The sequence below is a fragment of the Macaca mulatta genome, chromosome 20, assembly GCF_049350105.2.
Source record: "Macaca mulatta isolate MMU2019108-1 chromosome 20, T2T-MMU8v2.0, whole genome shotgun sequence".
Lineage (NCBI taxonomy): Eukaryota > Metazoa > Chordata > Mammalia > Primates > Cercopithecidae > Macaca > Macaca mulatta.
Window position 1 is genome coordinate 43,513,773 of NC_133425.1, and position 21,040 is coordinate 43,534,812.

At 50.5% G+C, this 21,040-nt stretch overlaps 1 protein-coding gene across 3 annotated transcripts in view; it reads right to left on the bottom strand.

Annotated features, from left to right (window-relative positions):
- Nucleotides 1-21,040, bottom strand: part of ABCC12 (ATP binding cassette subfamily C member 12) — a 62,929-nt gene that overhangs the window by 17,053 nt on the left and 24,836 nt on the right. For all 3 annotated transcript variants that reach the window (XM_015126082.3, XM_077986347.1, XM_077986348.1), the window contains 10 exons: nucleotides 17,344-17,416; nucleotides 15,497-15,700; nucleotides 11,809-11,943; nucleotides 11,620-11,695; nucleotides 11,469-11,540; nucleotides 8,459-8,548; nucleotides 7,413-7,516; nucleotides 5,225-5,422; nucleotides 4,229-4,455; nucleotides 1,096-1,233 (listed from right to left, as the gene is read on the bottom strand). In XM_015126082.3, coding sequence (XP_014981568.2) covers nucleotides 1,096-1,233; nucleotides 4,229-4,455; nucleotides 5,225-5,422; nucleotides 7,413-7,516; nucleotides 8,459-8,548; nucleotides 11,469-11,540; nucleotides 11,620-11,695; nucleotides 11,809-11,943; nucleotides 15,497-15,700; nucleotides 17,344-17,416 — 1,317 coding nt within the window. The remainder of the gene's footprint in view (nucleotides 1-1,095; nucleotides 1,234-4,228; nucleotides 4,456-5,224; nucleotides 5,423-7,412; nucleotides 7,517-8,458; nucleotides 8,549-11,468; nucleotides 11,541-11,619; nucleotides 11,696-11,808; nucleotides 11,944-15,496; nucleotides 15,701-17,343; nucleotides 17,417-21,040) is intronic.

Genomic DNA, 21,040 nt, shown 5'->3' on the forward strand with positions numbered 1-21,040 from the left:
AGAGCCCCAGATGGAAACAGACTATGCCTGAGTGTGGAGTACAATCCCCTACTGTTGCCCCATGGACTGTCACTAAATTGTGACGTCAGGAAAAATAAAAATTTATTGCGTGAACTCCCTAAGATTTGGGGTTATTGTTACTGCAGTGAGCCTACTGTGATTTATACCTTGTTTTTTTTTTTTTTTTTTTTTTTTGAGATGGAGTCTCACTCTGTCATTCAGGCTGGAGTGCAGTAGCGCAATCTCGGCTCACTGTAACCTCCAGCTCCCAGGTTTAAGTGATTCTCCTGCCTCAGCCTCCCGAGTAGCTGACATGACAGGTGTCCACCACCACACCCAGCTAATTTTTGTATTTTTAGTAGAGATGGGGTTTCGCCATGTTGGCCAGGCTGGTCTCAAACTCCTGACCTCACATGATCCACCTGCCTTGGCCTCCCAAAGTGCTGGGATTACAGGCGTGAGCCACCGTGCCCAGTCTGATTTATACATTTTATGTCATATTATAGAAGTGTGAAGCTGGAAGATGCCAGAGAGATTTACTAACATAGTCCCCATATTTTAAAAAGAAGAAAATGCTAAGTGAAATGAAAGGTGGCCTTTAGAAATTATTTTTACAAGAAACATGTAATAACATGAAACAGGCTATTTTAAATTGTTAAATAAATTTAAGAAATGATTATAAATACTTAAGAAGAAAAAGAAGACTCCATGAAGAGAAAAAAAGAAAAAAACTAGAAGGAAATATGTGAAAAAAATTAATATGTTTGGGTTTGTGGGGTGCTATAAGTGATTTTTTTTCTTCTTTTTCCTTTTTTGCTCTATCTTCCTGAATCAAACACATTTTTACTTTTAGAATGAAAAATAGAATAAACAAGGTTGCCATTGAACAAGCTCCCCTCATTCACATTTTCTGGGGCCCCAGATGCTGGAAGAGAGGCCGTGAGGCCAAGTGTCTTCAAGGACCCCTCCTCATTCTTCCAGCTGTTTGTCTACAATCAGTCCCCAGCAGCCCAGACTTCCCTCCTCCTGTGCCCTCCCCATCGGAGTCAGGCATGAAGCATAGGGGCCTGGGGCAGGGCCCCACGTGGGACTCACTGGGTGACGCAGTTCTCCTTCTTGCCATAGGCATGAATGATGCCCAGGCCCTGCATGGAAGAGGTGATGTGGGAGAACCAGGGTGACCGGCTGACATTCTCCACCTTCTTGAGCTCCTGGACTCCTCTGTGGAAAATACTGGAAGAAAATTGAAAGGGGCCAAGTGGGCCACAAAGTGAGGTCTCATCAGACTTGCCCTCACACATACAGAGCCAACTAGGCACTCAGCACAGTGCTTAAGTCAGAGACGGTGCCGTCTAACTGGGGATGAAGAGCGGGCCTGCCATTCTGCAGCGATGCCTGCCCCAGGTGTGGGAATGGCGGGGCGTGAGAACCATGAGTCAGCCGCACTCGTTTGGCCACGGTGCTAAGTGTTTCTCGTATCAGGAAAGTCTTGCTCCACAAGGCATGATTCTAGTCTTCAAAAACCAAAATTTCTCATACAGCGCAGCCCCTAAGTATCAGCCAACCACTTTTTAGTGCCCAGCCAGAGAAAAAGTGATCTGTTCTAACTCTGGAAGAAAACCCAGTGTGTCAACTGCCAACATGTGGCCTTCTAAAGGCATTTTCAAAGGTAATTTTGAATGAACATCATTATAGTTGACTTTAAAACCAAACTCCACGGGATGCAGCTCCCCTTTGTGTGGAAGCTCCAGGAGCCCTGGTGAGCAGGAGACCAGGGACCTCGGGTGTGTACAGTAGCTGGCTGGCCCCCAAGAGAGAAGACAATCAAACCTCTCAGCTAAAACAAACCCAGGGCAGCGAGGAGGGAAGCCTCATTAGTGCAGAGCTAAAGTGAGTTGGTTGGAAACACTTGGATAATTCAAGCAGGATGAGCTCTGGTCTGTCCAGTCTTTATAGCTAGAAGGGTGAGTACAGAGCAGAGAAAGAGCTTTTACTAAGTAAATCAACTGCATAAACAGGAGGACAGACAGGAGCAATGATCAAACACAGGAATGACAAAAAGGAACATGAGCCCAAAGAATCCACTGTAAGAATGACATTCAGGAGTTGCTTTTATCCTGTAAATGACTCTCAGAAATTATTTGTATTTGGTCATCACAATAAACCCTTGAGTTTGGAGACTCGGACCATTTCATTTGGAGGCAGAATGGGGTCTGGAGGCAGGGAATCTAAGGCCAATTCACACTGATTTCCAAGAACTAAATCCAAAGGAAAACCCCAGCTTTCCCCGCCTACATAACAAAAGGCTCAAAGGCTACTCCCCTTGCACACCTGCCCCTGCCTTTTTCTGGGTGACAGATGTACCTTTGATTAGTCCCCTCCCACAACCAATCAGGCTGGTGGCAGACCAAGTCTTCATTTGTATAGGAGTAACTTTGTAACTTCACTTCAGCCTCTGATTGGTCGCTTTCTGCAACCAATCATACTGATCATGGGCCACTACTTCATTTGCATGGGGCGTACACCAAGTGGCCAATGGGAAACCTCTAGAGGGTATTTAAACCCCAGAAAATGCTGTAACTGACCTTTGAGCCCGTATGCTCGGCTTGCTCCCACCCTGTGGGAGTGTACTTTCATTTTTGTTTTTGTTGCTTCCTTCTTTCCTTGCTTTGTGCGTTTTGTCCAATTCTTTGCTCAGGACGTCAAGAACCTGAACACCCTCCACCGGTGACAATTTCACTTCCTCAGGGTCACCGCGGGAACAGTGAAGACAGCAGCAAGAGTCCAGCTCTCCCAGCTCCCTAGGGCACGGTGTCAGCTCCCAGAGCCACACCTGCCCCTGCACAGAGTCCAGCTCTCCTGCGCCAGCACATCCCCACACCCGCATTTGCCACTGTCCATGGACACCATCAGCAGACTTGTTGAACAGAACTGAAGCATCCGAAACTAAATTCGTATTCTTATTACCCAAACTGCTTCTCCTCCTGCATCACCCGTATCTCTCTTCACGTTGCTCTTCACCTTGAAATCATTCATTGCTTCTCCCATCCCCCGACACCCAAAATTCCACCAGACGTGGGAAGTGAAACCCTAATGACACTACCATGGAAATGACTCTCAAATCCACACCTCTCTTCTGTTCCCACTGCTGCTGCCTACCTCTGGTCCTCATTAATTCTCTCACACAGACTGTAGATTTCAAGGGACTCCCGCCCTATAGTCTGCCCTGACCTTTCTGTAGCTCCATTCATCCTCCACACTGTGGCCACAGCAATTATTTCTAAAACCAGGATCTGAGTGTGAAAACCAACAACCCTGTGCACAGGTGAAAGCAAGTCCAGGGTTTGTGGGCTGAATATTTTATAATTTGGGGAATTCTCTTTCAGATCTGCAATAACTATCCCACTGGCTGGGCAGGTCTAGGATCATGATAAATGATTATTTTTAGTTATTGATTTTTATGGAAACTCTTGCCTAACAGCTTATTCCCTTTTTAACCAACAAGCCATTGGTTGTGTAGTTTCCCTGATCCTCGCAAGCCCTCTGAAACAGGTGAGGCATATATTTCAATGATTACCTTTAGGGAGAGAGGAAACTGAGGTGTGCAGCATCTCTCTGACTTCTCCAAGGTCCTTCAGCTGGTTGTGGCAGAGCTGGGGCTCTAATGCGAATTTCTCTGATTTGCAACCCTTTGCCCTCACCCAATACCCACCATGCTACCTGCTGGGAACCCCAGCTCACCCCAGGAAGAGCGGGGAGCAGGGCGGGTGTCCTAGGAGGCTGGGATCATGGCTGTCCTCCTGCTTTCCCCCAGGGTGGGTGTGCACAGCTGCAGTGGGAACCCCTGCCCCCACAACGTGCAAAGTTGCCTAAGGCCTTTCTCTAAACACACCCATGGTTAGGGTGGGGGTTATTTCTCAAAGCTCAGAGCAGCAACAGTAGAGCCCCATGGTTAGGAACATATCAGCAGAGAGGTGGCAATCATGGTTACTAGTTTCTTGGCCTGGGACCAATGCCTTAATCTTTCAATAACTTCCACCTCTCAGGGTTGCTCTGAGGCTAAAATGCCAGATGTATGCAAAGCACTTAGCACCTGGCATTTACTAAGTACAAAAAATCAATGGTAGACCATCAGTGAAGACAGCAAGCACTCAATGTTCAATATCACGTGATACCCAGTCAGTGTGTGTGTGTGTTGTTTTCTTGTGTAAATAGCACATGGGCCTACCGTAAGAGAATGAAGAAGCCTACAGCAAGGCCGGCCACGACTAAAAGGACAGCAGGAAACACAGCAGCCAAGATCACGAGAATAAATACCACCATAAAGAACTGCTGCAGAAAGTTCTCTGCGTGAAACGGCAGCCTCACATCCAGCTCATCCATATCCTTGGAAAAACGGTTCATTAGCCTGCCAGTGGGAGTCGTGTCAAAGAAGCTCATTGGGCTCTTTAAGATCTGTGGAGAACAGTAGAGAGTCAGAGTCGAGGTGGGTGCTCAGTAAACCCTGCCGCTCTGCTGGGGGTGAAATTGTGAGCACAGGGCCTGACCTTTTTTCCAGGGCACAGCACAGTGTGTCAGGTGATCTTGGGAAAGGGAGGATGCACCCCCTTCTTGTGGCCACCGTGAATGAATGTGAATGTGGGGATTCAGTCTCTGTGCGGAGGCCCCGAGAGACCCCCTATAGGTCAGGCTTCCCCTCCAAATCTGGGATGCAGCTTGAGACAGGAGAGTCTGATGCCTTTGTCAGAGGAAGGAATTTTGTGCCCCATGGCAATAAAAAGCCAAGTTTCACTTTGTCTCTTTACCTCCGAAGTGTGGGCCCCACCCATATGCTCCAGCCAGGGCCCTCCCAGCCCCTGGCTGCTGCCCACCATGGCAGTGGAATGCGGAGGGGGCTGGAAGGATCTCTTGAGGCCCGTGTCGCACTCAGGGCTCTTTGGAGCAGGAGCTGCTTTCTTGGCCTGCACTTCTCTGCCGTGGAGTGGCCTCCCCTGCCTCCACCCCCCGGCCCAGCCTCAGGGCTGATGATCCACCCCCACAGCTCCCTGGAATCTACCTTTAGTTGGTAATCAGCTATTTGGGAGACTCTTCCCAGACTAGACTGCAAGCTCTATGAGGGCTCTGGCTGTCCCCAGAGCCCAGCACCATGCCTGGCACACAGCAGGTGCTCCATATACCTTGTTGACTGAATAACTGGGTACACCTGCAATGCTTGTGGCCATACCTTATTAAACACCATGTCATGCAGACAGGAGGATGCCATCAGTGTGGTCTTGGTGAAGACGAAGCCTTTGGTGACACCAAACACCAGCACGGACACCATGCTTGCAGCGTACACCCACTGGTACACATGCTGACCGATGTCTGCCAGCACCGCGCCGACCTCACACGTGGTCCTGTTGCCCTGGGGCCCACAGGTCATCTTCAGAGAAAAACAAGAGAAGCACCAAGAATTGATAAATTCCTGCCAGGAGAACAGGCATTTTCTGGATAATCTTTCCAGAGAGAAGAAACTAAGAACAAGGACATGAGTGTTTTAAATGAATCAGGTGGGTACAATCTAATCTGTTCCCTTCTGGGGCCTCTGAGCTTTGCGGGGTTCCTCCTGCTGGCATTCATGACCCCAAGGGGCACCTGACTGTGAGCTCAGCACAGTCAGTGGGAAAAACAAAGCAGAGAAACGAGGTGGGCACCGGGCAGCCATCCCCGAAGCTCACAGCACCTCGGGACACCAGAAGCAATGCTGGGCTGGGAAGATCAGAGAGGCAAATGGGGAATCAGAATTCTACAAGGCTGGAGGAGTAACCCTCAGGCAGAGGATCAGGAACTGACCTCCAGCATGCTGAGCTGTGTGGCAGCAGCCACCAGGCCTTCGGGGTGACTCAGGGGCTTCTCTGTATGACGGGCCAGCTCCACAGTCCCTTCCCTTTCTTTTTCCCAAGGGGTAACTGAGAGGGTGCTAGGGTACTGCCCTGGGATCTTTGGTGGGGAGGAGGGTGCCCAGTGAATACAAGTGGCTCTCAGGATTCAAAGAATCTGTGGCTCTGTCCTGCCCAGCGAAAACACACAATTTTGCCAGCACTTATGGGGAGACGGCATCTCCTCGCCCTGAGAAATTGGCAGTTTCATTTTTCTCTGGGCTGTGTGCTAAAAGTCAAGACTGCCCTTGGGGAGCAAACAAGTATCTTTCTTCTAAATGCCATTTTGCTGATTACAGTCACAGTGGAAATGTAAACCAGAGGTGGCTGATGGATGAACATCGTTGAAAGCAAAAGTATCTCTGGGGAGTTGAGGGATAGACGGCCCAGCCTGAAGAGGAGACACTCCTATGCCTTTGATTGTGCCAAGGCACAAGGGCCAAACACATGGTTCAACCACCATGGCTGCATGTGTGGGAGGGTAGGGGCAGGGGCAAACGCACAGTGTCCGAGGCACCAGGGGCAAACACATGGTTCAGCCACCATGGCTGCATGCTTAATCAGCCAACGGCAGTGGGACTCCTGGGGAAGCACCAAGCCTGTGAGAAGGCTACACCCTGATCCTAAACCTCGGGCCCTCCAAGGACACAGCTCTTCGTGAGTGAGAGGGCATCTGGGAGAATCTTTCTATTCCGGAGATGGCTCTCTATTTCTGCACAGAGCAGGCCACCCATCAGCCTCTCCCCTTGGGACTAGCTTTGGAAAGCTGTGCCCGGCAGCCTCTCCCCGCCCCTGTCTCCCCAGTGCCACCTCCCTTTGGTTGTCATAGCAACAGACCTGTACCAAATGTAATCTTGGAGGATGGGCCAGTGACCCCACAGCACTCCCCAGGGCTCCAGGAAAGCTTTGAGACCATTGACCAAAAGCTGGGAGAGCTCCCAGCAAGCTCGAGAGAGAGTCAACACATCAGTTCTTCCCAGGAAGGGCCCTGCAGAGAAGGGTCCCCCATGGCTCCATGGCATTTGCAGAGCCTGAATCTGATGCTTGCCCGTCCTGTTCATGCAGAGACGACTTTGGGGAGCAGAGACATGTGGGACCTTCTGGCACTGGGCAGTGTCCGTAACAAGATGCCAATTTCTCTTTAGGAAGACACAAATCCGTGTTAGGCTTTCCTGGGGGAAACTTACAAGAGAGACTGTGAAACTGACCCAATCTTGTACATGCCTGATTCCAGACAAGCTGGGGCACACGTCTTCTTTAGTCAACCCTTTAAAATCTGAAAGTGGTGTCTATGCCCTGCTTGTCTTGAAAAACCAAAGGGGATTCCAGGGGCTTGGGTCCTGTGGTGTAAGCATCTGACCTCCACTTCTTGAAAAGGGCAGGGGGATGCATGTGGGCTCATGGCATGGTGGCAGGGACAGTCAGATGCTCTGGCAGCAGTGTTTTACTCCAAGACACAGACTCGGTATCTTCCAATGCCAAAGGGAAACTCACCCGTGAGCCCTTGTCCAACCAGAGACCCAGCCACCAGTTGCTGAAGGCAGAGCTGCCAATCATCAGGAGGAAGAGGAACACAGTGAAGAGAGAAAGGAGGTACCCTGCAAGAGGAGGGGAGACGCCCAAGGGGCTGCAGACATGAGCATGTGGCAGGGGCTGACCTTCCTCAGGTCCCAACCCTGATGGGAAATTCAAAACCTGCAGGAAAAGGATCCGCACACCTGGAAACCACCTGCTAGACTGATGTGGCATATCTGAGTGTTGGGGCCCTGAGCCATGGGGACATCTGTTCTACCTGGTTGGAAAATGGGTCCAAACAGTGAACATATTGGAAAAACCACCAATGTGCACTTCAATAACAGTGACTCAGTATTCTTTAAAAACAAGCCAAGGCCGGGCATGGTGGCTCACGTCTGTATCCCAGCACTTTGGGAAGCTGAGGCAGGTGGATCACCTGAGGTCAGGAGTTCGAGACTAGCCTGGCCAACATGGTGAAACCTTGTCTCTACTAAAAATACAAAAATTAGCCAGGCATGGTGGCGGGCACCTGTAATCCCAGCTACTTGGGAGGCTGAGGCAGGAGAATTGCTTGAACCTGGGAGGCGGAGGTTGGAGGTTGCAGTCAGCCAAGATTGCACCATTGCACTCCAGCCTGGATGACAAAGCGAGACTCCACTTCAAAAAAAAAAAAAGGAAAGAAAGAAAAAGAAACCAAGGAAAACCTTGTATGGAAGGCTGGCAATGGACTGGCCACTGTTGTACAGAGCAACTGGAGTGCAAGGGTACGGGTCATGCTGCTGCTCACTCTACTCCAATAAAAGAGAGTCTGGCAGCTTTAGTGGAGATGAAGAATGATTCCATTTAAAAGGCTGTATTATCACATGTTAGTTTTTAGGAGGGGAAAAAATAAAAGCATTGATAAATGGCCCTCCCATAAAGAGAGTAATTGTTAAAGAAATCATAAAATGTGAACCCAACAGTTTAAGACAGGATTTTTTTTTAAATGCAAATTAAATCCAGAAACTCGTTGTTTTATACTGAACCTCCAGAAGCCTTAATGTACGTGTGATATGTTTTCCAGGTCACGGTTCCTTCCTGGGGGGACTCAGTCTGGATGAGCTGGTGCTCAGGAACTGTGGAGACAAACACAAGTGCCACGTCTCTCACCACTGGGGCAGGGGCCCAGCGAGCCAGGCACAGCCCCTCCGTGGACTCCACAGCACGGCTAAGGGGGCTGTGACACATCCTTCCACTCGTCCCATGCTCTCAAATTTCCAACACACTTTTGCTCATTTTGTGCTACCTGGTCCTCAGTACAGCCCTGTGAAGTAAGCTTCTATTCTCTTGAGAAATATTTATTAAGCACCTACTATATGCTCAGTCCGGGGGATGCAAGGGTTGTCTTGGTCTATTTCTCCTAGAAGTGGCACCCAAGAAGAGCCTATGAATACGAGGTTTATTTGGGAGCTAAAGGGAATAAGGCATGTCACCAAGCTGGCAACCACTATGGGCCACTGGGGCTTCATCCCATGTGAAGAAATCTCAGAACCAGTGTAGACACACACTCAGGGCTTTTCCACGTGACGAGAGGGATCTGGGATTTTTCTATACCGATTCCTATTGGCCATAGGGTGAAGGCCACTCCCTGGGTGGGGGTGTTAATTCCTGAGCTTCCAGCTTGACATGTAGCTGGCAACTCCTAGAAAGAGCCCCCAGGCAAAGGAATGCAGAGGTGGCATTTGGGAGGGGGCTAGGGGTGCTGAAGTGGTAAGGGCACCCTTGTCCTCTGCTACAGAGTAAGCAAGAAAGAGGCAGGTCCTGTGTTCTCAGAGCTCACGCCATGCAGAAGAAAACCAGCGTATACTCCTAGGTTGGCTGCTGCACGGACACCTGATTCCCTCAATGTCTGTCCCACGTTCTTCCATTCCCCAAGGGGAAGGGAAAATGACTGTCAAGTTCTCATGGAAACAAGATTTTGGAGGAAAAGGGATGCTGGACAAAGCAGCTCCCAGCAGCCAGTACTGAATGCATGTCTCTTCCGCTCCTCCACAGAGAAGCGTGAAAACGTCAACTCCAAAGCAGAATTATACACCATACTTGGCTTTTATAAACAGAGATAAATAGAGTTAGAAGAGGGGGCACCCCACGTACAGATTCTGTGCACCCTGGCCCAACAGGAAAAGCTTTCACGCCTCAAAGGCACCTTGCTGAATAGAGCCACCATTACACTCGCTGCCTGGGAACCTGGAGCGCCTTTGAAAATGTTCAGCCTGACTTTAGCCTATTGTGTCTCCCTCGAAACTGCAAAATGAGGGAGACGCCTCAGCGTGTGGGCAGAGTCTAATGAACGGCATCCGGAAGCACAAAAGGGACTGGTCACATCACCTCGCAGCCTGCAGGCCAGGGCAGGAGTGCCGCTGATGCTCTGTTTGCCTCAGCTGTGCCTTAGAAGACGCTGTGATGCCAGGCAGGTGGGCAGTGTTGTCTTTAACCAGTTCACGAGTCTTCCCTTCCTCCACCTTTCACAGCCCTTGACAACCCAGTTGTTTATCCTTGAGGACTGCGTCTCTCTCCAGCATGAAATTTCACGATTACACTTTCCTTTCCAGAGAGGGGTGAGTGATGAGGAAGTGAGGAACAGAGATTACTCTCTCCACGGGACCCCAAATCCCGGGCAGCCTGGAGGTTTCTCCAAAAATCACAGAAGAGATATCTGGGTACTTCAGCCCTGGAAGCCTCTGGAACTGCAAAACTATGTTGCCTTTCCAAACGTGCATGCATTTGTCACAAGCACCATTGAGGATGCCAGATCTCATCGATTCCAAGGCTCACTTCTTTCCCCCACATTGTAACATCTCTGGAATCTGGATGTGCCTTCCATTTGCTAGTATGTCATATCATTTAATTAGCAGAGATTTTTTTTTTCTTTCCAAGTGGTAGGTAAAATGGTGGTAGCCTTAAAAAATGGATAGCATCTTAAATTTGATGAAATGTGCTAAGTTTTTTTGTTTCTTTGTTTTTTTGGCTATGCATCATTGAGAAACAGAACTCTAACTTGGAAAGCCACCTTGCTGTGTATACTTTGAGGACTATTGACCCCAGCCCTCTCTGTGTCCAGCATGGGGCAAGGGACAGAGTAGGTGCTCTAGGGATGTGGAGTGAATGAAGGCAGGGTGTCTACGGAGGAGAAGAGGTGGCCTGACCAGCTGGCCCCCACCAGGCTCATCTTCCACATCTTGTCTCCCCACCTCCCTGGAATCACCTCTTGCCCTCAACCTCAAGCCCTCTACCCTCTCCCACCTTCTCACTGCAGTTTCCCCAGCAAACTCCTATACAACCTTGAAGGACCAGTCCAAAGGCCACCACTCTGTGAAGCCCTCCTTGACGTGTTGGTTTCTCTCACCCAAATTCCCCATTACTCTTACTGGTTTCCCATAGATACCCATCTGCCTGTGTCCCCGCCAGACCACAAGATCCTGAGAACACGGGCATCTCTTCTTGCTCTCCCCAGCCCAGCTTAGTACTGGGCACACCGTCAATGCTTAACCTTTATTTGTTGAAAGAATGAATAACCTTATCCCACCTCAATCTCTTCATCGCTTCATAATCCATTCTCAATGCTCCCCATAAAGAGTGGGAAACAGCTCTTGTGTCTGCCTTTGCCTCTGATGAATCCCCGTGCATTACTTTGATCTCTCCAGCTCATAATAACTATTAAGCATCACTGTGTGTCAGGCACTATGCGAATCACTTATGTTCATTTTCTCATTTAATCTTTACCAGAAATTGTGGTTGGTACTACTTCCTCATTTTATGGATTAGGAAGCTAACGTTCAGAGTGGCCAAGTATCTTGCTCAAGGTCACAAAACTAGTAAGTGGTGGAACCAAAATTTGGACTTAGGCAGTGGAACCCCAAGGCACACAGTACCCTAGACCATCCAATTCTGGCTGCGCAAAATGACATGCACAGTGTCTACACTATGTGTATCCCAAACGGTAGATGCCCAATACATCCTTAAGTGTATGTGACCAAGGAGATGAGTGGTAAATACCTTTTGTGTCTACAAATTCTGAGCCTGTTTCGGATTCTTTTCCTTCATCTTTCTCATTTCCTGGAGCCAAAACTAGGGTGAGAAATAAAGAGAGATCTGTGTCCATTCAAGCCAAGGACAATAAGAGGGATGGGATTCTAACCGATTATACCAGCATCTTCCTGCCTCTCAGCGGGGCTCTCCTTGAAGGCTTCCACCATTGCTGCATTGTAAAGGTGTTCAGGATCCTGGAGACAAAATGGAATTCCTTCTGAAAGCTAAGTGACAGGACGTCTCCCAGGCAGGAAATCCCGAGGGATTCCTCCCCAGTTGCTCCCACACCTGCCCAGGTGTGAGTTACCTTGAACTGCAATCCTCGCAGGTTGTGAATCAGTTTTGCATAGTGCCCTCTCTCCTCCATTAGCTCCTTGTGGGTTCCCTTTTCACAAATCTCTCCATCTTCTAATAAAATAACTTCATCACAAGACTCTAAGAACTGCAGAGGTAAGTGATCGACAATGAACTTCTGCCTGGAAAGGAGAGCCCATGCCAAACTCCTCTCCAACCTTAGTTAGCACGGTTGACTTTAGGTGCCAGATCATTCTTTGTTTGAGGGGGCTGTCCTGTGTGTTGTAGGATATTTACCAACCTCCCTGGCCTCTACCCACTAGATGTCGGTAGCACCCCATCCCAGAGGTGTGACCAGCAATGATGTCTCCGGACATTGCCAAGTGCCTCCTGGGGGCAGGTTGGCCCCTAGCAGAGAACCATTCATCTAGTACCCACAGGTCTCATGAGTCCAAAAAACGCCAGCCTTTGGCTGTCACAGTGAAGCACACTGAATCTTCCTTTGCTACTGCTCCTTAAATGAGCTGCCTTCCTAAGAAATCTGATCATGGCTGCATGCAATGGCTCACGCCTGTAATCCCGGCACTTTGGGAGGCTGAGGCCAATGGATCACCTGAGGTCAGGAGTTCGAGACCCACTTGGCCAACATGGTGAAACCTAATCTCTACTAAAAATACAAAAATTAGCCAAGTGTGGTGGTGTGCACCTATAATCCAGCTACTCAAGAGGTTGAGGCAGGAGAATAACTTGAACCTGGCAGGCGGAGGTTGCAATGAGCCAAAGTGCCACTGCACTCCAGCCTGGGTAACAGAGCAAGACTCCATCTCAAATAAATAAATAAATAAATAAATAGAAATCTGATCATGGAGATTTGGGGAAAGTAAAACTGACAGTCACTACAGCCAGGACTTGGTAGCGAGGGGAAATATGATCTTCACGAAGGCCCTTCTCTGTTCTAACATTATAAGCCTCCCTCGTCATCCCCATTTAGCCCAGGAGAAGCAGACCATGGTGTGGTCCCCAGGCAACAGGCCACATTCCCTGGCCTGAGGAATTTATGCCAGCTTTATCTATGAGATAAAAACACAGCTACATTTAATGCTGGCATCCCATATTTTGCCCAAAGCACTTCTGTTTTTTTAATTTGAATTCCCTTCACTTCCATATCATTCGTGAGATCAAAGAGTTCTGCTAAGAGGGTTTTCCTTTCATTTTGGAATGAGACACAGAGCTCTCCCCACCAGGATCAAGGAAGTCTGCTCCTAGAGGCAGGCAAGATGCTGAGACTAAAGATGGTTTGACCAAAAGAAGCCTTTGCAGTATGGGCCAGAGGTCTTCCCTGATACTGCACGGTTCATCCAAGGTCAAATCAACCTCTGCTGCTCTTGATTACAAGCCTGAAAGAAGTAGCTGTGTTCGGTCATTGTATACTTGATTGGGCGAGTTGGGAGGGTGCCCAAAGGCTGAATGATAACAGTTCTAACAGCTTGGACAGTTCCAGCCCTCATGCCTCCCTCCCACTAACTGCCCAGCTCTCTGTCTTATTGGCTGATATTTCAGATGGGGAAACGGAGACACTATAAGCCTGCTCCAGTCCCATGGCCTTTTCTGCCTGTGCCACAGCACACACTCCAGCTCCAGGCGCTCCCAGGGAGCCCCCTCTGGCCAGCAAGTCCCCAATTCACTCCAGAGATATGAGGCCAATTTGAGCAGCTTTGTTCTGCAAACTGTCACCGACTCTGCCCCTGAGTTGGATTTCAGTGGCTGCTCCCAGCCTCTTTTCACTGGTTTCCTTAGAAAAGCGATCACCCATCCCAACCACTCAGATGCTTGCCTGTGGGCCTGAGAGTAAGAGAAGAGGGGATAGGCTCTGGAAAAGCCCCGGGCCCCAGTTTGGGGGCTCTGAGTTCCATCGTCCCTGACAAGGGACAGCGGGACTAAGATCTTGTGCCACCTGGTGGCTACCTGCCTCTTCCAACTTGCAAAAAGTGAGATAAAATGACAGGGGAAGGTGGAATCTGAGCAGACGGGCCTGGTGTGAAGATGGCTCCTGCCTGAGGTCATACTACGGCTCAGTCAGTTTCAAAGACTGAACCAGGACCGACGTTGTGATTCCCCTCATGAGGACTCCTGGAGGGACAGCTGTGACCCACACCTGTCAGGGATGACGTATCCCCTCCGGATCCCCAGAGCCCTCAGAGGACAGCCCTCCCTGCTGCAGGGTGTCTCCAGGGAGATTCCAGGTGCAGAGGGGGGGCTGCCAGGTTTAGCACCTGGACTTGGCCAGAGCCCATTCTCAGTCACCTCATGGGGGTCTTGAAGAAATCCAACCTTGTCCTCCATCCTAACTCAGAAGAAGAACTAGGCCAGAAGAAGAACTAGGAGCTCTTGTCCACACCAGCCCAGTGTGATGCTTCCTGGAGGTGCTCAGGCCCACGCAGAGGAAATCCAGACAATCCCCATGTGCAAAATTCGGATGCCTGGAGCTTATTCCGGGGCCAGAACTCTAGCCCCGGGCAAAGGTCGGCTCAGGCTAGGGGCAGCATCACAGCAGTGGGAAAGCCTGGTTTTATAGGGTCTTCGAGGAACCCCCTCTTTAGGCTGGTCCTCCTGGCCACTACTGGAGGGTTCTAAAATGCTGGTTGCAGCATCCTATAGCCATGGCAGCCTTATTTGCCCCTCCCTCTCCACCCCAGCTTGACTTACCCTTGCAAAGACCTGCTTCCTGTCTCCAGACCAGGCCCTTATGTAACATGTTCTCTGCAGGTAGCAGGAGAGTAAAGAAGATGGGACTCTTGCTCTCCTGCCCCAATAAGCCTTTCAACATAAGTCAATCCCAAGGAATCTCTCATCAGGCAAGGAGACACACACGTGCACGCATGAACACACATGTGCACACACATGCAGTGCCCCCCTTCTCTCGCACATCTCTGGGGATTCCCTTCAAAGAGGAGAGAGGGAGATGGTCTGGAAGCAGGGAAACCTGGCCTGGGAGGAGGAGGTTCTTGGATTCCCACCAGGCATTCAGGACCCCTTATGTGGGACCAATGCAGCGAGGACTATTCCCACTCTGCCAAATTCTCAAATTCACTCAGGTCAAGCCCAGTCACTTTCTTCAGTGAGATTCATGCTCCTTAGCCTGCGACAGTGGCCCTGAGCAGAGAGAGCTTCCCCAAAGCCTCAGCCTTAGTCCCAAAGTCCTGGCTTCCAGCCTCTTTCCCCTGGGGTGTGATGCCTGGGGCATCTGGGCCCCTCATCTAAGAGGTCTGCCACCCCCTGAAACTCCCAGTCAAGGTGTCCCTGGCCTCAGGCTTGCCCAGAATTGCTGCATTAAGGGTGGGGCCGTCATTGCTTTCCCTGGCTCCCAGAACTGGGGGAAGCAATCATCCTTTTACCAGGCACCCAGAACTGGGGGAAGGGTGCCCCAGTCCACCCACAGGCAGGACTCAATTGCCTCTAGAGAATCTACCCTCTGGGGCAGGAAAGGTCTTGACCCCACTGAGGCCATGCACAGAGTGGAACAGGTGGACCTCCTGGGACCCAGGAAGGCTGGGGAATCATGAGTGTCTCTTGCATCCCTGGCTCCCTCCCCACATTCCCAGCTGAAGACAGGCAGATATAGGCAGAATAGGAGGCTCTGTGAGCCTCAGACACCAGCCACACCCATCCTGTGACCTCCTGGATCCTGCATGTCCCGTCACCTGTAGCTGGTGGGTCACCAGGACGACTGTCTTCCCCCTGAGCGTCTTCTTAATGCACTCCTCAAAGACGTGCTTCCCCACATGGGCGTCCACGGCCGACAGGGGGTCGTCCAGCAGGTAGAGTTGACGGTCAGAGTAGACGGCGCGGGCCAGGCTGATCCTCTGCCTCTGCCCCCCGGAGAGGTTGAGGCCCCGCTCCCCAATCTGTGGACAGCGACAATGCTACTGCCTATTGTCAGGCCACCCTGAAGTTCTTGGGCAATGGAAGCTTCCTGGAGCTTTTCAGGACTCAGGGAAAAGATGTACACACTGATCCTCACCTCGTCCAAGTTCCTCTGCCCCTTACAGGGCCCCCAGTCACACGAGACTCTGTGGTGAGTGGAAGTGCTCCACTTGTCTACCTCTCCAGGAAGCCTGGTGAAGCCTGGTGGGCAGCGGCAACTAGGACAAAGCTCTTTCCCATGAGGAGTGAGGGGTGCTCGTCTCACAAGACCCCAGCCCAATGCAGATCCCACGGGGAGGGGCTACGTCATTATTACCACCAAAGGGAATTGGGTGAGCAGAGAGCTGGGGAGAATGCAGCAGTGAACCAGAGGGAAACGTGGTTGGGTGCAGATGGAAAAGGGAGTTCCCTATTTTATTTACTTGGAAAGCAACTATCCCATCCCTAGGCAACTCTACGCACTGTGGAGAGATAAGCCTTGACTTCCTAGTTCATCATCACTACCCTAAGGCCTGGCACCACGCTGGGCACAGAATAGGTGCTCAGCAAATATTTACGGAAAGGATGATTGCTTACTGTAGGTGATTCTATCCAATGGAACCCAAAGTGAACCCCACGTGTTCAGCCAGGCATTGAGCTAGGCACGGGGTGGGACACACAAGCTGGACAAGAGAAGTCCCCTCTCCCTGGGGAGCTCCACGGTGGGCAGGTTAGTTATGTACATAATAGCAGCAGCAAGCAGAATTTCACAAGTGCCTGCTGAGAAGCATCAACAGAGTTCTTTGGAGCAAATTATTCAGGTGGTGGGACTTGGGAAAGCCTTCCTTAAGGAGGTAGATCTGGGGTTGAAACTCAAAGGGTAGTGATGCCACAGGATCAGAGACTTAGAGGCTAGGAGGTGAGTGGACACTTTGGCAGGCAGGTAGGAGCACGGCCTGGAAGGGTGAACCAGGGCTGCAGTGTGGGAGGTCTCAGATGCAGGCCAGGAAGGCTTCACGGCCATTCCCTTGGGGAGGCAGACTGAGGGCACCAATAGAGAAAGACACCCCAAACTGGCCTTTCCTCAGAAAGCCTTAGCCTTCTGGTCTCCTCTGGGGCTCCTGGGCAAGGTGAGGAACATTGTGCAGAGGGCATAAGAAGGGTGGGGACCCGAGATGGCAAGGTGACTCCCTGGGTCTCTTGGGGTGGCAGGCTCAGCCCAGGATGGAGCTAGCACTTTGGACAAGCACCCCAGGGGGCAATGTTTAGAGGTGACCCCCATACTCCTGGCCTGGGCAAAGCCAGTGAGGCAAGAAGGGGCCCTGGTTTGGAGGACAGAGCCGGCCCTCGGGATGAGGAAGCAGTTTTCACCAGAAACCCTTCCTAAGATGACAGGCAGATTGGGAGTAGCCCCAAGAAGTGACTACACTGTGCCAAACACCAGTAAGCTTGGTGTCACATCCACTGTGACATCCAGCAAGTATAGATCCAGAGGGAGAATTCAGAACGGGTGGAACCTGAGCTTTGCCCACACGTTCTTGGGGCATCTGGATGTGGAACCGGAGCTTGCTGGCCTCAGCCCTTTGGACCTGAGCAAATGTACTGTGTGCAGCAACAGTGGGCTTGCGCTCCCAGCCCTGCTCACCTCAGTCAGGTCTCCATAGGGGAGGTTGCTCAGGTCCTTCTGCAGGCCACAGACGCGGACTGTGTGCTGATACCTGTTGGTGCAAAGCTCAGAAGTAGCTGGGTGAGAAAGACCGCAAGCACCGCTGCCCTGGGCTGTTTCCACAGGCACTGCTGGTGTCGCTGGGACAAGGCCAGGGGTGGCGAGTGCTACGTCCAAGGCTCCCTGACCAGTCGCTCTGCCTTCAATGACCCAAGGGTGGCGTCCCATTGACCACTGGCCCCTCCCCTGACCTGATGCAGAGTTGATTCAGGAATGGCTCCTCCCCTGGCAGGGTTCTTGCTAGACAGGGAAGAAGACAACAGTGAACAGGAAAGCACTGCAAGGAACACTGAGGGCGCCACCTGCTGGACGCTTGTGGGAGTCAGAGGAGTGGGTCACCCATGGGGGCTGCAGTCACTGGGGACCGCCTCCTGGGGGGCGCAGGGCTGAAGCAGGACCGTGGGTGGAAGAGAGGGTGTGTGTGAAGGAGGCTAACAGCAGGGGGCTGGGTGGTCACAGATGACGACCTTGACATTTGCCCAGCCCCTTCACAAAGCTACTCCATCCACCCCTCACTGCTACTCGGTTGGAGAAAACAGTTTTCTCCCCTGCGACAACTCAGGACACTGAACCGAAGGGAATGGCACCTGAGGTGAGGGGGTGGAATGGGAGAGAGAGTGGGACTCCTGCTCTTTGGGCCTCTTGGCCTCTCCATTGTGCCCCCTCAGCGTCACCCTCTGCCTAGCCCTGCAGCCCAGGCTATGGGGAGTTTGACAGCTGAGGCCCTAGCCAGCTCTGCAGCAGCCAAGTCGCCAGGACTAGCACCCTGTCCTGCAAAAAGCAGCAAAGCTGTGGGGTTGGCCCCACAGTGGTCCCCAGGGGCATGACCCCGCTGTGCCCCAGGGGAGGCCTTTGGGGACTTTTGGCACCGAGGAACCTAAGACCATCAGTGCTCACTGGGATGTCGTCCCCATGTTACGACAGATGCCCACACCCTCCTCCCTACGTTTTCTCTGCAACTCAGCCTCACTCAGACAGCCCCACCATAAGCAGAACCTTCCCCAGGCATCACAGAGCCCCCGCACAGCCGCCTTGGGGACCCAACTCCTGCTCAGGATGCCTGTAGTGCCTGGTTCAGGTGTGTGCTCCCTCCCAGCAGCTGCTGAGCAGCACCACTGGGCCTTTAGGTTTCTGTCCTGCTCGGCGGGTTGCCTGCCTCCACAACGGCTGATTGGTTGGTGGATGACAGATTGACTGATTGATATCATTGGCATTATCATCATCAGGACCCTCTTTCCTTCAGTGAGTGACAATGGGCAGGTCTCACAACTCAGACATCGAAAGACAAACCTTCCCAATAAAGAGGCAAGAAAGAGAGCAGATAGGCGTGAGCAGCTGCCCTTCCGGTTGCACACAGGCCTCAAAATAGAACCTGGGCACGGCCCGAGCATCGTGCCCACACACAAACTTTAGGGTTGGCGTACACAGCAGTTATGATGAGGGGCCTTGGAATCAGAGAATGGGTTTGACTCCAGCTGGGCGACCTTGGACAAGTGACTGTACCTCCCTGATCCTCCCTCTCTGCTCTATAAAACTGTGCAAACAACAAACTCTCATTGGGTTGTTGTGAGAATGGAGCAGAAAAACATGTGAAGCCATTAGCACAGTGTCTGCTACATGGCAAATTCTCCATCAGTGGGGGCCATAATTGCTATTACTACATTTGCCAATCTGCGACTACAAGACTCAGACAGCACAGCACATCTTCCTCCCCTCAACACCTCCCACCTTCAATTGCCTCCCACCCTCCTGCTTCCTATGGCCCTGAGAGCCACAGTTTCTGCCCTAGGAGCAAAATCTCTGCTAAATATGCCACGTATGAAGGATGCTAGATCCATCTTTCAAAGCCCAATTCAAGTGCCATCTTCTCTTCCCTGATCCACCATCCTCTCATGATCTCTGCTGCCTTGGAACAATCCGAGCACAGTCTCCCGCCACCTGGCTCATTCCTCCCTGATGCACTGTCATTTCTGTGCATTTCTTATAGCCCCTTCCAGGCTTGAGCATCTTAAGGGCAAAGATACACCTGAGCCATCTCTGTCCCCATGTGCCCTGCATGCTGAAGGCATTTGGCACATATTTGTCCTCTGAACGTCATTTTGATGAATAAGGCAACCCTCTGTCCAGTCCGCTTCCACAGACAGAGAAGGTGTTCCAGGTGGGTGGCACAGGCCAAGAGATGCTGAGCAGAGTAATTTGGCTGCACTGATCACTGACTCCTGCACTGATCACCTTCCTGCCACACCTGAGCCTCCTGGCCACAGGACGGCATGGCCAGGGAAGAGGAGGTGAATTGACAAGCCTCTTGATGAGAATATATATGCTGGCCATGCCAGCCAGCAGGGACAGAGTTGGTGGGTAAGATGAAAGAGGCCAAACTACCGCTGCAGAGCTGACAGCCAGATTCCTAAAACCAACTCTAATTCTCTTAATTCAGCATTGTGATGCCTGGGAAGGTTTCTGAGTGACCCAGCTGTCAGGCAGCTCCAGCTCCAGACAACTGATGTTGATCTGGAGCTCAAGGTCTAAGTCCAAGACTCAACTCTGACATTTAATAGCATTTAATACCTTGGGAGGGTCAACTCACCTCTCTGGGCCTTTTTCTTTATCTGTAAAATGGGGATATAATGCCATGATCTCCCTAAATGGGTGGTTATGGGACTCAAATGAGAGAATGTACATGGCAATACACCAAGCTAAGCAAAGAACCATAGGAACTCATTACTTTCCAGAGCTTAAAGATGATGGTCCAATCAATGGTGAATTGGATAAAGAAAATGTGGTATACACACCATGGAATACTATGCGGCCATAAAAAAGAACAAAATCACGTAGCAACATGAGGCAGCTGGACTTCATTATCTTAAGTAAATTCACACAGAAACAGAAAACCAAATATCACATGTTCTCATTTATAAGTGGGAGCTAAACCTCGGGTATGCACAGACATAAAGATGGTAACAAGAGGTGGGGGGATTGCAAAAGGAGGGAGGGTGAGAGGGCACAGGGATGAACAGCTTCCCATTGGGTACTATGTCCACTAGAGAGTGAACAGGATCAGTAGAAACCCAAACCTCAGCATCACACAATATACCCCTGTAACAAAGCTGCACCCCCTGAATCTAAAATTAAAATTTAGAAGAAATCGAACATTTCAGAAGTAGGGAGAGAATAACTATAGAAATGTCCAAGGTGATCACGGTATTAATGAGTTATGAAATGTTCTTAGAGAAAATATTTCTCCCCAAATTGCTGTCTGTTCATTACATACTACAGTTATTACAAATACATACTCATAATTTTCCTGTTGAAAACATTTACAATACACTCTTTTAGTACTTTTGAAACATGCAATACGTTAAAATTTATCATTGTCACTATTCTGTGCAATAGATCACTAATGACTATTTCTTCTGTCTAATTGAAACTTTGTACCCTTTGGTCACCATCTCTCCTTTCCCCTCACTCCCCTCTCCCCCAGCATCATATATCAAAACACAAAAGTGTACCCCATAGATAGATGTAATTATGTCCATTTAAAAAATAAAATAATATTAAAAAGTTGATGGCTCAAAGTAAATCGAGTAATTATAAGTTGAGCTTTGTTTTTGTGTAG